Genomic DNA, 15,983 nt, shown 5'->3' with positions numbered 1-15,983 from the left:
TCCTCTCGTCTTGTGTCCCTGCTCTGCTCGCTGACAGCTGCCCGTGACTCAAACCCTAGATGGAAGCCTGCTGGGTCCCTGGGTGCTCCCTCTCAGAAGGCCTAGAAGTCTGAAAACAAACGCCTTCTTTAGGACTGAGCTCTGAACCTGTGTTCATAATTTGAGTTTCCCTGTCCTCACGTTTCTGAAGTGGCTGCTAGTTAAATCAGAGGGAGGGGTTCAGAAGATGCAGAGGGCAGGGACCAGGCCAGGTCCTGCTGCTGCATGGCCAGGTGAGCCCTGGAGTCTGTGGGCGCCCTAAACTCTCCAGTCTGAGTTTGCAGGGCCTTGGTGTATGTCTGCTACCGAACCTGACGTCTGACATTTGAACGGAAGTGCTGGGCTCCGCTTGGCTGGAGGGGTGGATTAGTTCCTCCTGGCTAGGGGCTGAGGTGGTGCTTTCTCCCCTGGGCTCCCATGGGGATGGGAGCTTCCACTCTTGGTTGCCTGCAGAGGAGAATAAACCTATGAAAGAGTGATCAGTAGGCCCAAGAATGCTGTGGGGTTGCCAAGCCCTGTGCTTTACTTCAGCTCCACCACACACAGCCCTTGACCATGGAAAGCAGGACATGACGGGCCAGCTAACCCACCAAGGCCTGTCCCCTCCCTCCTCCACTCTGCCAGCCCCAGGGTCCAACACCTCCTGCCTAGGGTAGGGAGCACATGCACTGGGTGTTACAGAACTGTGCGTGGGTGGAAGTTGTATTCAAGCTCATTACACACTCCTCTATCCAATGCAAGAGTATGAAGTTTATTGATATGGTTTCAGATTCACTCTGCAGCCAACTTTTAAGAAACTATCCCTCACTTAGTATTAAAGACCAAGATATTAAAATGTACTTTCTTTTTCCAACCGTGTGTCTGTGAGGCTAGATTTTATCATGTGCTTCAACCATTCTCACTGATTCTTCTTTGTTTTAGGAAACTGTCATTGTTTTTCATTTTATTTTTTTGTTTTTCATTTTAAGATGTTAATGTGTGACAGGTGTATTAGTTCAGTTCAGTTGCTCAGTCACGTCCGACTCTTTGCAACCCCATGAACCACAGCACGCCAGGCCTCCCTATCTATCACTAACTGCCAGAGTCTACCCAAACCCATGTCCATTGAGTTGGTGATGCCATCCAACCACCTCATCTGTATAGTTTCTAAATTAATTACTGTTTTTTAAATTTCTCGGTTTTAATTCTCAGTGTGGTCCCCATTGACTCATAAAGCCCACGTAAACAGCTCTTTGTGGTGGAGGGGTCCTCTAAATTTGTAAGGTTATAAGAGTTCCCTGAAGCAAAAAAGTTGAGGAAGTTTTCTCAAAATTCCTAGTACATCCATGAAATAGATGATTGTCTGGCACTTGAAGTGATGCTTATGAGGACAGGAAAAGTGCAAACGTCACTGTGGGCATGTCTCAGAGGTCTGAGCTGGGACTCCCTTCAGCACCGCTGGGGGGAGTCCTCTCCAGGGTAAGGAGTTTAGGGGATCAAGATTTTTGTCTTTATACTTTGCAGTGATACAGGGAACATTATGTTTGTAACCAGAAAAAAACATTGTCATAAGATAATGTCTACTCTTATTTTCCCCAAAGTGGACTTTGTGAAGACTAAAAACATGCTTTGCAAAATCATAAATTACCACCTGTATGTAAGGTTTTATTGAATAACATGTAGGTTGTCACAGGGCAGGGGCTGGGTCTTCAAATCCATCACTGTTCTGGAGTCAGATACATGTAATAAACATGCACTTAACTCCTGTTGAATATACAAATAAGTGCATGGATGTTTTAAAGTTACCAGTTACATAATTACAACTGCTGTCCAGTTGAATTGTGTCCTCTACAGATGTGTTGACATCCCAGGTCTCAGGCCCTCAGAATGTGACCTCATTTGAAACTAGGGTTGTTGCAAGTGTAATTAGTTAAATAATGAGGTCATGTTGAAGTTTGTGTGTGTGTTCGTATCTTAGTTGTGTTTGACTCTGTGACTCCATGGACTGTAGCCTGCCAGGCTCCTCCATCCATGGGATTCTCTAGGCAAGAATACTGGAGTGGGTTGCCATGCCCTTATCCAGGGGATCTTCATGACCCAGGGATCAAGCCCGGGTCTCCTGCATTAGCAGGCAGATTCTTTACCATCTGAGCCACCAGGCAAGCCCCCGTCTTGGAGTGGGGGCCCCTAATTCAGACAGTGATGTCCTGACAGACAGACACCAGGGAGAGGCAAAGACCCGAGTGAAGTATCCACAAGCCGAGGACGTGGGGTCCAGCAGAGCCCTAGCTCAGGCTCCCTATCCCTAGGGAATCCCGGGCTCATCAGAGCGCCAGCCGCTCCCTGGGAGTGGAAATCCAAACACTTCCTTCCCAGAGTCCAAGTCACCAAGGAGAGCTCAAGGCAGCTGGGCTTCACTTAGCAAAGAAGAGACCAGACCAGCTGTGCCGGGGGGGTCATCCGCAAGCTGGGTCCTGCCCACCCACTGGCCTGCATGCACCCCTCATGGACCTGTCCCCTTCCCAACATGCTGAGTGCTGGGGACACAACCATCTCACAGCAGGAGGGGCCCCCACACAGGCTCTGTGGGCCCCCATCTGATGACAAGTGGTCCAGGCCCACGCCTGTTCTTCAGTAGCCCTGCGCGGGTTGGAGAGACTGCCTTTCCCAACAGCCAAGTCTGGGAGCTGGAGGCTGGCCCTGTCCTCGCTTTCCCTCCCCTCCCTGCTGGGCAACACCTGACTACCTACTGAAAGACACTTCTGAGGCTTCAAGGCTCTGGTTGTGGCACACTGAACAGCATCCTAGAAAACTAATGCAGCTGCCAAAGAGCACAGTCACTTCTCCTCAGCAGGAAGAGAAGCAGCGGGTAGGTGCCGACCCCGCACTCTGTCCCACGCAGCTTGCTGGGCTGGTAGGATGTGTCGGGGGCTGGAGGGAGGCCCACTGGGGACGGCCTCTGTACTTCCAGCCCACGTGGCCTGCTGCACACCCTGTTCCATTACCGCCCCCAGGCACCAGACAGCCCCCGCTGTGTCCAGAACGCACAGGGTCCTGGAGGCAGAGTGTCAGGTGGTTTAGAACCTGTCCCACTTCCCAAAGGGGAGCCTAACCCCAACCCCCACCTCAGGGTGGGCTGTTCTTAGTGACTCACTTCAGCTTCCACAGCTAGTTCATGCAGCTGCCCCAGGGACCCGCTGCCAAGTCGTGAGGATGCTCAGGCAAGCCGGTGGACAGTCTTGGTGAGGTGAGGCAGCCTCCCGCCAACACCCATGTGAGCCAGCCAACACGGAAGTGGGTGGCTTCCTGCTGCAGGCAGCCTCCAGACAGCCAGGGCCTCCACCATTGTCCTGACTACAGCCTCCTGAGAGGCACCACATCAGAATGACCCAGCTCCTGAATTCCTGACTCAACAGAAACTGAGGCGAGGTTTCTTGTCCTCTGCCACTGCTCGGACTCATTTGTTTCACAGCAGTAGGTACTGAGTACAGCTCTAACTCCTCCCCAGAATGAGTCCCACCTATGCTTCTCTGTTAAGAAGTGTTATCGCTCAGGGAACTCAAACTTGAGCTCTGTGACAATCTAGAAGGGTGGGGTGTGGTGGGAAGTGGGAGGGAGGTTCAAGAGGGAGGGGATATATGCATACCTATAGCTGATTGCTGTTGATGTGTGGCAGAAACCAACATAATACTGTGAAGTGACTACCCTCCAATTAAAAATTTAAAAAGTGTGATCGCTCTTCTGGGAAGGCTTTCCCATCATATCCTCATGTCAGAGGTTCCATGTGGTGACTGCCCCTCAATGCCTTACCAGAGCCCCCAAAGGGGTAAGAAGCCCTGACCTGTGATCAGCTACTTCTCTGAGAATTCCAGGGCTGTGTGCTTCTGTGTGGCAAGCATGTGCCTGTGAACCCAGATGACAGGCACGCACAACTCATGCCTTCTAAAGGTATTTTCAACATATTTCTTTCCGCTCCTGAAGATTCCTGATGTCTCCACTTTGCTGGAGGCTGTGTGTCCTGGATTCCGACTTCCCCACCTCTCCCTGGGCAGGGGATGGAGGGGAAATGGTGCAAGTTCCTTGGAGCCTGGGGAAGTAGCCAGGACTGCCCCAGGAGAGGGCCGTGGGTGTGGGGGGAGGTGAATGGTTTCTCTGGGTTCCAGGGAGCAGCCCTCTCTCCAGAGTCTGTGTCTTTGGTCCAGTGTGGACATCTACCAAACATGCCATCGCCTCAGAATTCTGAAGGGTCCCTGCCAGGCACCCCGTGTGGCAGTTCAGGTTCCGGAAGACAGTCATATCAACCAGTGTGAGGATGTCTACTTGGTCCCTTTGTGCCACTCCAAGTCCCCACGTGAGGGCCGGATACGTGTCTGAACCATAAGTTGCCCAGCAGGGCCCACAGAGCCACGGGGCACACCCTGGGATTCCAGGAGCACCCTCCCCACCCGAGCAAGACCCACAGCCATGGTGAGAAGACAACTCAGACCCCACACCGGCAACTTGAGAGCCTGGCCCGCAGGAAGACTCAGCCCTGGGGGAGCCAGGGCAGCCTCCTCCCTCTGCCTCCACCAACTCCTGGGTCTCCAGAGATGAAAGTGGGCTTGTGTGCTGTTTCTGTGCTTCTTTCTTAAAATTGCCATTGTCAGAAGAACGACTCACAGTTGTGATAATACTCAAGGCTGGGGTTTCCAGGAGGAGAGCTGGCTTTCTCACTGATGCACAGGCAGCGAGCAACTCCACAGCTGCAGGACACACTGGGACAGCGCATCCATTTCTTAAACATACAGGTTTTTTTTTAATTGTTCATTTTTAAGTTTACTTTCACTATGTGGATGAAATGGGTATGACACTAGGGCTTCTGCTACCAGAGAGCTGCTGTGGCTCAGAGAAATCCCACCCTCGGTCCTCTTTCCGCTCCCCTTTCTGAGTCCACAAAAGCCGCCTGTGGGCAGCAGTGGGTCCCAACCTGGCGGATTCCAACCCTGCTTGTCACTCCCTCCAGGGCTGTCTTGGTGTGGACGGAGAGGTGAGCACAGGTCCCAACTTCCCTAAAGCCCACTGCAGGGGTCACTACCTGCCTGTGCTCTCTGGCTTGGCTCTGGGAGGCCACCAGCAGTGACACTGTAGGTTTCTGTGGAATGAAAGCCAGGGGCACTGAGGGCTGCCATCTGGTCTCTGTGGCACCAGCTCTGGGCCCTTCCTGTGAGAAACCCCTCATACTTTCCACCAAGTGGTTGGCCAGCAGGGACTTGGCCCTCAAGCATCCAACCGTGGGGCTGGGGCTGCATGGAGAAGGGGAGGCTGCTGCCATGTCGTCAAAGGCCAGCACCGGGGGGTCTGGAGTTCCCCCCAGGCTGAGGGAGGGGGAGGAACCCAGCCAAGGCGGGTCTTGGCAGGAGAGGCCTAGAGTCAGGCCTCCAATCTGCAGGCTAGCCAGAGGGGGCCACCAGCCAGAAATGGAAGGATGGGGCAGGTGGGGAGGCAGCTTGAGGAACCCTGACCCTTGCCGTCCAACATCTGAACATTCAGGCACTGGTCCTCTATCCCCTAATATCTACTTAGGGCTCCCAGAGGGGCACTTGGGGCTGCCACCCTCCCACACCTGGCCACCTGAAAGCCCCATGGCTAGAAACAGATAGGGGCATCTTTTAAACGAAGAGGGCACACAGGAGGGAGCCAGGACTCCAAAGGGCTCTACAGACAGGTCCTCCAAGGCTGCCTACAAAGCTTGGAGAAGGAGAGGAGGGACAGCGGGAAGCCGGCTGTCCCCACAGAGGTGCTGTGCCAGAGAGAAGGCCCTTCTGGGAGGAGGGGCTGGCGGGGATGGCCATGCTGCCCACAGCCCTCTAGACCACAGCAGTTTGTTCACCGTCCCGGTGGAGATGGCCCACTCTCCTAAAGACACTGGCCAAATCACACCCCATGACCTCTCCAGCCAAGCGCAATGACTGAAGGCTCCCAGGACAGCCGAGGGTGCCAACCTCAGGCCAAGGGGTCTCTGGGGACCCCTGTGCCACCACATTATGGCACGCTGCAGCTCCTACCCACCAGTTCCAGAAAGCACCGCCGCACATGCAGCTCCCAAGGCTGGCCAGTGACTGGATACCTGGCCCTCACTGCCCAGAGTCCTTCTCTGTTCAAGTCTTTCTTCCTTTGCCCCCTCCCGCGTGCCCAGCCCCTCTTCCAGGGGAGGAGGACGTGCAGGTTGTGGTGCCTCTACCTGCCGGCGGAGCTGGCTCAGAGGACGTGCCCTAAGTGATAAGGTGCTCATAAGGACCCGAGTGTTCCTGCCACCATCGCTGGCTTTATTGAGGTCGACACCACGTCTGCTAAGAGGGTTGCCAAGAGGGGACCCAGCCACCGCCCAGCTTGGGCCTGAACTGAGGGATCGTGTGCCACTCCCTGGGGGCTCCTCCAGAGAGAGCCTGTGGTCAAAGCCTTGCCACAAGGACCAGACAGCTCGGAGCGCGGAAAGAGAAGCTGAAGCTGGGAGGGCAGGAGAGGAGGGAGGAGCGGGAGCAAAAGTTGCATCTAGACAAAGTCGAACAAAACAAAACCGAAACCCAGATGTGTTTCTGCCTCATCTCGGGATCCAGGCGTCGCGGAGTCCAGAAGGCCCCTTAGCCGGACATCTCCTCGCGCTGCTCCTTGTTCCTGCGCACCTCGGCCGCGTGCAGCTCCTGCCAGGACAGGCGGGGTGGGCGGGGCTCTGCAGCCGGGAGGGACTGGGTCTTGCCCCTCCCAGTCCTCCTGGGCTCTGCGTGTCCTGCCCTCCACCCCGCTCCCGGCTTGGGGACCCTAGGGTCCTTTCCTCCCTAGATTGGTTCGGTTCGAGGTGCTGCCGATGCGACCGATGAGGACACGCTTTAGCGACCAGGAGCAACAGAGGGCAGGGAGAGGCCTGAAAAACCGACTGAAAGTGTGGCTTGAGGGTGGGGGCTGGCCCTCAGTGAGTCTGGGCTTGTGTCCAGACCAGGGGGTTGTGGCTCAAGGGATTTCCCGGGTGTGCAGGCTGCGGAGCTCCCTGGCACTAACCCAGTCCCACTCTCAGGGAGGGGGCTCCGGCCTGGGCAGGGGTTCCCCGACCCTAGCCGGCTCCAGCAGGACCTGGAGTCATGGAGAGGCCGGACTGTGGGAGTGCTGGTGGTGCAGTGGGTACGCACCGCCAAAAGAAGGAGCATCTGGGGACCCCTGCTTCGGGCCCCGCCCCCTACTCGGATCCACCCGCCTTTCGCCCCGCCCCCTGCTCGGGCCTGGCCCGGGCGCGCACCTTCTCGCGCAGCCGCTCACGCAGCGCCGCCAAGTGCGCTTCGCGGATCTCCTTGCTGAGCTCCATCTTGTAGTTGAGCTTCTCCTCGGCCAGACGACTGAAGTTGTTGTTCTCCTCCAGCGCCTTGTGCAACACCTCACGTTCGTGCTCGCGCCGCTCCGCCAGCTGCTTCAGCACCTGCGCCTCCTGCGTCTGCGCGGCAAGGAGGGGGTGGTGCCGGGCGGGCGAGCGTGCTGGGCGGCCGGGCCCACCCCTCCAGGCACACCCCCCAGCCCTCCGCGCTGCTGTCAGGGACCCGCCGCCCAGCCCGAGCCCACCGGACTCGTCCTCAATGAGAGCTCAGGCCTACACTGTCCTGCCGTCGGCTAGGGTGGCCATCTCATCCCCAGACAAGCCCTTCCTGTCCACCCTCGGCTGCAGAGCTGCCCCTTCCCCGCTGGACTCCGGGCGCCCCCTCTCCATCCCACTCCAGAGTCCGGGCTGCCCTAAGGAATATTGGAGGAGCGGAAGAAGCGCTAAGTTTGTGGGCTGTTACTGAGCTTTTCCCTGTCTCTTCTTCAAAGGTCTGCCCGCTGAGCACAAAGTAGGTGCTTAATACACACCAGGTTCTGAGCTCCCTGAGGGGCTGAGGGCGGTGGAGGGGCCCTCAGGGCTGCTGGGGAAGGGAAGAGTCAGAATGAGAAGAGTGATGCTGCTGGCGGTCCCAGGGGGAGACCCAAGAGCCCCAGAGGTAACAGCCTCCCTCAGCCTCTTTCAGAAGGCTGCCGGGCGCCACCCAGGAGCTGGTCACTACTGGGTAACCCTGAGAAGCCTGGGCCCCCAGGTCTCACCGGCCCTGCTGTAAGGGGGTGGATAGAGCTGCTGCCCCTGCCCAGCGGGCTTGAGCATCAGGACAGTACTCCTGAGAGCATAGGGTTTTCTGTGTGTTTCAGTCTGAGAGAGTCTGGTGTGAGAAGGAGAGGAGGGGCCTGCTTCTACCAGGGGCACCCTGAGCTCCCCCGCTCAGGAGTCTGCCTACCCAGCCTCCTCTCACAGCACCCCGCCTGGGGCTACCTCCTGATCTTCCCATCTGGCCAGTATGGCCAAGGGCACCCCTCCCAACAATGGCACCCCTCCTCCGGTGGCTGCCACCCAGGAATCCTTCCTCCCTCCCCTGTCTCATTCTGATGGCTCAGAGGGTAGTCCAGGGATGTGAGACTCTCTCTGCTACAGGCCCAAAGCCCAGCAGATGCTTGGAGAACCCTGCACCTTGGGGACTCTGTCTGTGGCTACAAGTCCTACTGACCATCTTCATCAGGACCCAGAGGGGTGGCTCCTGACCTTCCTCCGCTCCTCAGCTGCCTCCAGCCGCTTCTGCAGCTCTTCCAGGGAGGTGTCCTTCCTCTTGGGCGGGGAGGAGAGCACGGGACTCTCCGGGGACAGGTCGGAAGGGGACTTGAGGATGACCTCAAAGCTCTGGCCGGAGGCCCTCTTGTCCAGCTGTTTCACTTCCATGTCTGCAGGGCAAGAGCAGGTGGGGGCTTCAGGAGGGCTGGGCGAGGAGGGGGGAGGCTGAGCACATCCAAGCTAAGAGGTGAGACATCCAAGTCAAGAGGTGAAGAGGACTCCAGGACTGGGCCCCCAGGACTGGCCCCTCCCCCAGGGACCCTTCTTCAGAAGCCAATCAACCAGAAGGGTTCACAGACGTCATGGGATGGGGTCAGTGAGGTCAGCTGGCAGCAGGCAGTGTGAGGTCAAGGGCCAGGCACTCACCCCCATACTGGTAGACGGTTTTGGGGTGTGGCTGTGAGTAGAAGCAGGAACAGATGAGCGACAGCACCGACAGCTCCTTCATCTTCTCCTTGTATGCTGTGGACATGAGGCCAGGCTGAGCAGGTGCCAGCCCATCGCTCCTCTGGCCCCACCTCCCTGGCAGCCCAGGCCTCCCCCCGGCTCTGCCCCCATCACTCCCTTAAGGTTCCTCTCTGGGAACCGATGGATAGTGCTCTTTTGTGTCCCACATCTCTGACTGTGAATCCCTTCCTCCCTCCTGGATGTTAGTTGTCTTCCCCTCTGCACGCCTCCTTATGGGTGCCCTGCATTGTTCTCTCTCTGAGCCTCTGCACCTCGACCCCCATGTCTTTGTCTCCCTCTCCCTCCTTTTCTCTTTCTTGGCATTTCTGTCTGTCTCCCCTGCCTCTGTCTATCTGTATCTCTGCTTCCTTCTGTCTTTTTGGCTGTCCATCTGTCCCCACCTCTCGCTGTATCTTTGCATCTCGTTGATTCTTTGTCATTGTGTATCTTCCTGACTCTCACCTCCTTCTGCCCCTCCCTGGACTTCCTCCTTCCTCCCCTTTCCCTCTCATGAATACTTGCCCAGTCGGTAGAGAGGTTGACCACCACACTCATGACTGGGCCAGCACAGATGTAGAGCTTCTGCAGGCAGCATTTTCTTGGGCTATGCATTTAGGTGAGGCCCTCAGACCCTGCTGTCCCCGCACCTGCCCTGTAGTGCCGCCACCATGGGATGAAACCTGGTTCTCACTAGACATGCACCAGTACCTCTCAAAAGCCAGAGTGAAGGGAGCTGTCCGTTCAGCACCACACCCCTCCCTCTACCCTTGCAGGGTGAATGCCCCCAGCCAATGTCCACAGTACCCAACCAGAAAAGGAGGTAAGCCTGCTCAGGCCCTGGGCCCTGTCAGGGAAGGGGAGATGCCCACTCTCAGAGTGAAAATAACTCTGCTGTTCGTGGTCTCTTCACACAAACCAGGCCCCAAAGTAGACACATGGGTTTGATGCCTCACCCACTGGTTCTCAACAATCCTGTAAGCCATACTGTCACCCCGCCTCCACTCAGTCAAAAGTGGGCCCAGGTAGCTGGGGTGATTTGTTCAGAGCTCCTCCATGTCAACCCAGATAGTCTGTGTTCTTTCCACCTCCACACTAGGTCCCAAAGACTAGGGGCCTCAGACCCCCCAGGCTTTCCTCCCTGGCTGGAGAAGCCATTAGGGGTCTCTAAAGAGACATTCCAAGGAGAAGTACTCTGGCTCACAAGAGAGAAAGAGCATGCATTTTTACCCACAGCATCCTTCCATGCAGCAAACAGTTTGGACAGAAAACTTTCTGATCAAATTTCATACAAGATAGTATTTTAAAATTGAATTAACAAAATTTAGGAAAGCGTTGGCATAGAAATAGGACTCAGGACAGAAGTGACCCACCCCTGTCTCAGGGAACAGTATGCTGTGACCAGGGTTTTCCACCAGCCAGTGCACAGAATGATGGTAATTGGATCGAAACATCCTGATGACCCAGACCCTTCTGGAGAGAGCCCAGGGAGCCTTGAAAGGAGCACAAAGGAATCCTGGGCAAGCAGCAAGGAGGGCCTTTGGGGTCTCAGAAGGGAAATGGCAGAGACACGTGAGTTGGTCATTGGCTCAGGAGGCTGAGAAGGAGGGCCAGGTAGAGGCAGACCTCAAAGGGGATTTTGGCCTGACTTATCAATTTTACTTTTTCAGAAACAGAATCTAGTTGTGTATTACTTATGTCATTAAAAGTTAACTTTAAGACTTCCCTGGTGGTACAGTGAATATGAATCTGCCTGCCAGTGCGGGGAACGCTGGTTTGATCCCTGGTCTGGGATGAGTCCACATGCCTCAGAGCAAGTAAGCCTGTGCGCCTTGAGCATGTGCTCTGCAACAAGAGAGGCCACCACAGTGAGAAGTCTGTGCACTGCAGCTAGAGAGTAGCCCCCACCCGCTGCAACTAGAGAAAGCCTGCACACAGCAACAGAGACCCAGAAAGCCATAAATAAACAAATTAAAAGTTGAAAAGTAACATCCCAGTGGGAGGGATGCTCCCCAGGAGAGGACTTGTGTGTTTGGCTGCTGGTGGTGGTGGGGACTGCATGGCAGTTGGGGAACGGGTAAATTTGGAGAGAATACCAGCAGGGGGAAGCCTGCGCCCAAGCTGGAGATCAGGACTGAGCCTAGTCATGTGCAAGATGGGAGAGAGGTTTCAAGTTCCTCTCACTACGGAGGGGAGAGTGGATGGAGGGCCAGGCCTCTCCACAGATGTAGCTCCAACCAGGAAACCCCTGCAGCAGGAACACTCTTCCTTTTCTCTCTTCACAAGACCCTCTCTTCCTTCCCTATCATTGACTTCAGAAGGTCATTAAAAAAGTCTCTACTATGAACTGGATTGCTTTCAGCCGCCCCCCCCCCCCCACCACCCATATTAAATGTTAAACATGCAAAAATGCATATTGGCCTTTTGGATAACGATATCCCAGACAAGCAAGAGTTAGAAGGCACTGGGTCAGCATATAGCAGCAGCGTGATAACAGTAATAGTCGTCCAAGGGGCCAGGGGTGGGCATGCCACACCCTTCCTCCCAACTGACTCTCAAGACCAGCCACCACAGGCAGACACCCTCATCAACCTCATTTCTACAGAGGTGAAGAAGGCTCAGAGGGGGCAAGTGGCCCTCCCAGAGTCACACAGCACTCCAAGATGGAAGCCTGTCAGGAGCCCAAGCCTCTGAACTTTCTTGTTGGGAGCCTCATGGTGGGTAGGAAGGTCTTCCAGAACTAGGAGGGAAGTGAGCCCATCATATATTCTCACTCACCCCTAGAAGGGCCTTGGAGGCTGCTGCTTGCTAACTCTTGACAGATGGAGCTTGTTGCCACTCCGACTGTCCCTCTCTTGCTAGTCAGAATTGGGAGCCCAACATGGCAGGTTGTACCCAGTCTGTCCCTCTCTTACTAGTCAGAGTTGGGAGTCCAATATGGCAGGAATTGCCAGCAGCATTCACCTTTTTCTGGGAAATGTGGCTACAACAGTCACATTGCCTGGCATGGACTGGGCACTCACCTCCTGGCAGGCCCAAGCCCAAGCACTGTTTCCCAAAATAGCTCATTCAACCCTCAGAACAAGCCTAGGGGAGGTGCTGGCACTATTACTGCCAGCCAGATGGGGAAATTGAGCCTCTGAAAGGCTAGGTAGCAGGTGCAAAGCCTCATAGCTTGCCAGAGTTGCATAAGGGGATGAATATGAACGACTCTGCAAATATGCCTGAAGAGCTGAGCACTAGGGAAGGATACCAAGAGGTGGCGTCCTCAGAGTGCAGCCCCCAGGAAGCACAGGCCAGGGTGAAGGTGACCCTGCAAGGCCACTGAGGCATCGAAGCCTGCTCTAGTCAGAGATATGTTTTCAGAAAGACTCCATACCTGGTTTACTCTGGCCACAGTTATTGGTAGTGTCATATAGCCACTTCTGGGCCAGACCTCCCTCCTACCAAACTTTGCTGGGAGAAGCTGTGGTGAGCACAGGCACCTGTACACGTGGCCCACACTCTACAGAGGGCAGAGCTGATGACAGGAAAGGCCCGGCCCTGTGTGATGTTAGCCAGGGGCACTTCTCAAGTGGGCACTGCACCACATCTTTGAAGCGATGGCCAAGCTGGACAAAACTGACCAATTGTACCCATGGTCTCCTGGACACCAGTGATAACTTGGACACCCAGAAAAATCCTGGGAACGAGTGTGGGTGAGCAGTGCCCCAAAGACTGGCCAAGAAGAGGATGTGGTGCCATAGGGTCTGAGGTTGGAGGGTCTGGACCCAGCCCTGATGGCCATCGAGGGTTAGGCTTCCTCTTCGTCCCTCCCCCACCTAACCTAACTCTGCTCAAGTCCAAAGGATGAGAAGGAGGCCTGTTGAGCAGTGTTTTTACCAACAGGGTGAAAAGCTGATAAATGCTCCCCAGGAATGGTTGCCCATGTCCCCCAGCTCAGCACAGGTGGTGAGTGAGGCCACTCAGCTCCACCCTAGGGTGGGACTGGGGCAACACTGGCCACCTTCATTTGCCCAGTGTCTCTGGGGATGACAGGGAGAGGGCAGGAGGTGGATGAAGTCCAGATGGACAAGACCAAGGAGGTTGGGGAGGGGTGTAGTCAATGACGCCCGTGGTCCCCTCCCACGCCCCTGCCGAAGTCACCAGGGGCCAGAACCACCTGCCCTGAGGGGCGGGGTCAGCGCGGTGCACACGTGGGTGGGCGGAGGTCTGGCGCTTCCGGCCTAAGTGGGTGCTCCCGAGAGTCTAGTTAGCTGGGGAGGGGGAGATTGCAGAGACTGGTCCCCAGGGGAGAGGGAAGAATGGGCAGGGTGACCGGGTGGAAGTGGGAGGCCGCCCACCCAGCCATCTCCGGCACCGCGTGCAAAGATTAAACTGGTTTTGGGGAGACTAGACTGGGCAGAACGTTTCTAGGGAAAGCGACCCTCGCGTCCTTGCGCCGGGGGTTGCCGGGCAGCACCCTCGCGTCCAGTATTTGCTACGCCTTTCCAGCCTTGTCCGGTGCCCGCTCCTCCGCGAGATCCTCGGGCCTGCTGCAGGCGGGGGAGGAGGGGGGTCGTTGCCCTTGAGGGCGGTGGGTCTGCAGCTGGGGAGGCGGGGCGGCAGGGGAGGGAAGGAGGGGCAGACGTCCATCCTCACCGGAACCCGCAGTGTAAAGGGCGGTGGCTTTTTCGACCGGGGTGGGTGGCACCTTGTCACAGAGGGTGGTCCCGAACCCGCAGCGGCGAGGGGAGGGGACGGCGAGGCGAAATGCGGGCGCAGCTTTGCTCAGGTTTCCTTCCCCCGTCTTCTCCCAGCGCCCTCTCCAGTCCCTCGGCCGCTCCATTGGCGCAGGGAGGGTCCAGGCCACGCCGGCCCCGGGCTGGGACTCCCGCAAAGGGTCCTGTGCTCCTCCCTCCGACCCCCGTGAAGGCGTAGTTCCACCAGGGTCTGCGGTGGCCGGACGCCTCCCAGGACCATGCCTGCACCCCTCGAGCGCGCCCACCCAGATTCTCGGAGCCACCCTGTGGCACGGCAGTCACGCCCGGCCTGGCACAGCGGCGCACGAAGGGGCAACGGGCACCCCCAGGCCGACGCCCCCACCCCGAGCATGGTCCCTACCCCGCGGCCCAAGCCTGCTAGGCTGGCACCGCAATCCCTGCTCTATGGGCATCGGGTCTCCCAATCCCCTAGCCCTCAACCATGTCTCCTGGGGGTTCCACCCGGAGCTTGCCCGCCTTTCAGGGCGCAGGATCCGAGATGGGAAAACACTCCACATCCCGCCCAGCAGTAGGCGAGGCCAGACAATAGTCTGTGCTCAGACCCGCTGCCCCAGGACACCGGAGGCCCGGGTGCCTACCGGAGATGGTGCTGGCCATGGTGCTGGCGGCGGCGGCGGGGTTGCGGGAGGCGGGAGAGGCGCGGGCGGCGGCTGGAGCTGCAGTCGGCGAATGCTGCAGTGTCGGGGAGGGGAGGGAGCTAGGGAGGGCGGGAGGCGGGAGCGCAGGGGAGAGGGAGAGAGAGAGAGAGAGAAAGCGCCTGGCTGTGGCTTGGGCTGCAGCCGACGGAGGGAGGGGGTGAGGGGAGCGGACAATGGGAGGGGCTGAGATCTGCCTGGGATGCAGAGCCCTGCGCTGCAGCCAGAGGCCCATCCTCCCACCGCTCACTGTTAGGACCCGCTGCCCCAGCTTGGCTTTGTACAGTCTCAGGGGGCTGGTGGAGACAGCACCCAATTCCCCAGGGGCTGTGCACGAGCAGGGGGCAGGCCTCAACGTCAGGGTGGGGTTGCAGAGCTTCTCTGAGGCCCGTGAAGGCTGGGAGGTGCCTTTTTTGTGCCCAGGCTTGTGCTGAGGGAAAGCAAATCATAGATGGTGTGGGTGGGGGCTGGTCTGGAAGGCCTCCAGGGGCCTCCCAGAGGATGAGCAACTCGAGGCAGAGAAGAGGGTAAATCAATGTGCAAAGGCCCAGAACAAAGCTTTGGACGAAGACAGAGACAGGATCCAATCCCCGCTCTGACATCTACTTGCTGTGTGATTGAGGGCAAGTTTCTGACCTCTCTGGGCCTCCATTTCTCAGTTGTGAGATGAGATAATGATGTTAATCCCCAGTGGTGTAGGAGAAGTGTGCACACTTGGTGAGTGTCCTGCCTGCTTCCTCCCCAGACTCAGAGTTCTGGTTGATACCCTCAAAGGGAGGGCCTTTCCCAGAGTAAGCATCACCTCTTTGGGGATGGGAAGTCAGGCAGATGGAGTGATGTTCCCATTTTAGGGACAGAGCCACTAGGCCAGGAGAAGGGCTGACTCCACAAGAAACGGAGTCCTGGAGCCAGAATTAGAACAGTGGGGAAACCTGGAACATGCAGAGACGAGGAGAGCCAAGAACCTCAATGTGCACACTCAATGAGCATAATGGGTCCACACTGGGGCTGGTCTACCATGGGAGTCCCACAAAGCCTACCAGAGCAGACACTCAGTGCAAGTTCAAGTTCACTGACTTGATTGAGATCTCTGTGCCGGCCTTCTGGGGCTTGCTATGTGGCCATGTCCCTTTCTGCTCATCTCTCAGGGTGTAGGACCACAGCACTTACATGTTATAATTTTAGGAGGCTTGGGCAGGAGGTCCTGATGCACAATGTGTGACCAGGGTCCTCAGCTCCAGTTCTGGCCCAGGGTTTGCTGAATCTCTGGGTCCTGGGCTTCCCTTCCTTGGACTTCTGTGGGAGAAAATGCCACTACTCTTAGAAAGTGTGGGGTGTGGAGGGTAAGGGTAGGACTCCCGGCTCTGGGACTTGCTGCCATCTTTTCACCTGGTGGCTTAGACAGTAAAGAATCTGCCAGCAATGCAGGAGACCTGGGTTTGATTCCTGAGTTGGGAAGATCTCCTG

General features: G+C 56.9%; 1 protein-coding gene across 1 annotated transcript; it reads right to left on the bottom strand.

The window, feature by feature from the left end:
- Positions 1–6,301: 6,301 nt before the first annotated feature.
- On the bottom strand, positions 6,302–14,478 carry STMN3 (stathmin 3). The gene is made up of 5 exons (XM_052651019.1): positions 14,460–14,478; positions 9,041–9,136; positions 8,609–8,784; positions 7,289–7,480; positions 6,302–6,698 (listed from the first exon to the last, which is right to left on the bottom strand). Exons 1-5 carry the CDS (start codon positions 14,476–14,478, stop codon positions 6,639–6,641), a joined length of 543 nt encoding a protein of 180 aa, XP_052506979.1. The 3' UTR covers positions 6,302–6,638.
- Between the last annotated feature and the right edge of the window lie 1,505 nt (positions 14,479–15,983).

This window comes from Budorcas taxicolor, chromosome 13, assembly GCF_023091745.1.
Source record: "Budorcas taxicolor isolate Tak-1 chromosome 13, Takin1.1, whole genome shotgun sequence".
Lineage (NCBI taxonomy): Eukaryota > Metazoa > Chordata > Mammalia > Artiodactyla > Bovidae > Budorcas > Budorcas taxicolor.
This window is presented reverse-complemented; position numbering and strand designations above follow the sequence as displayed.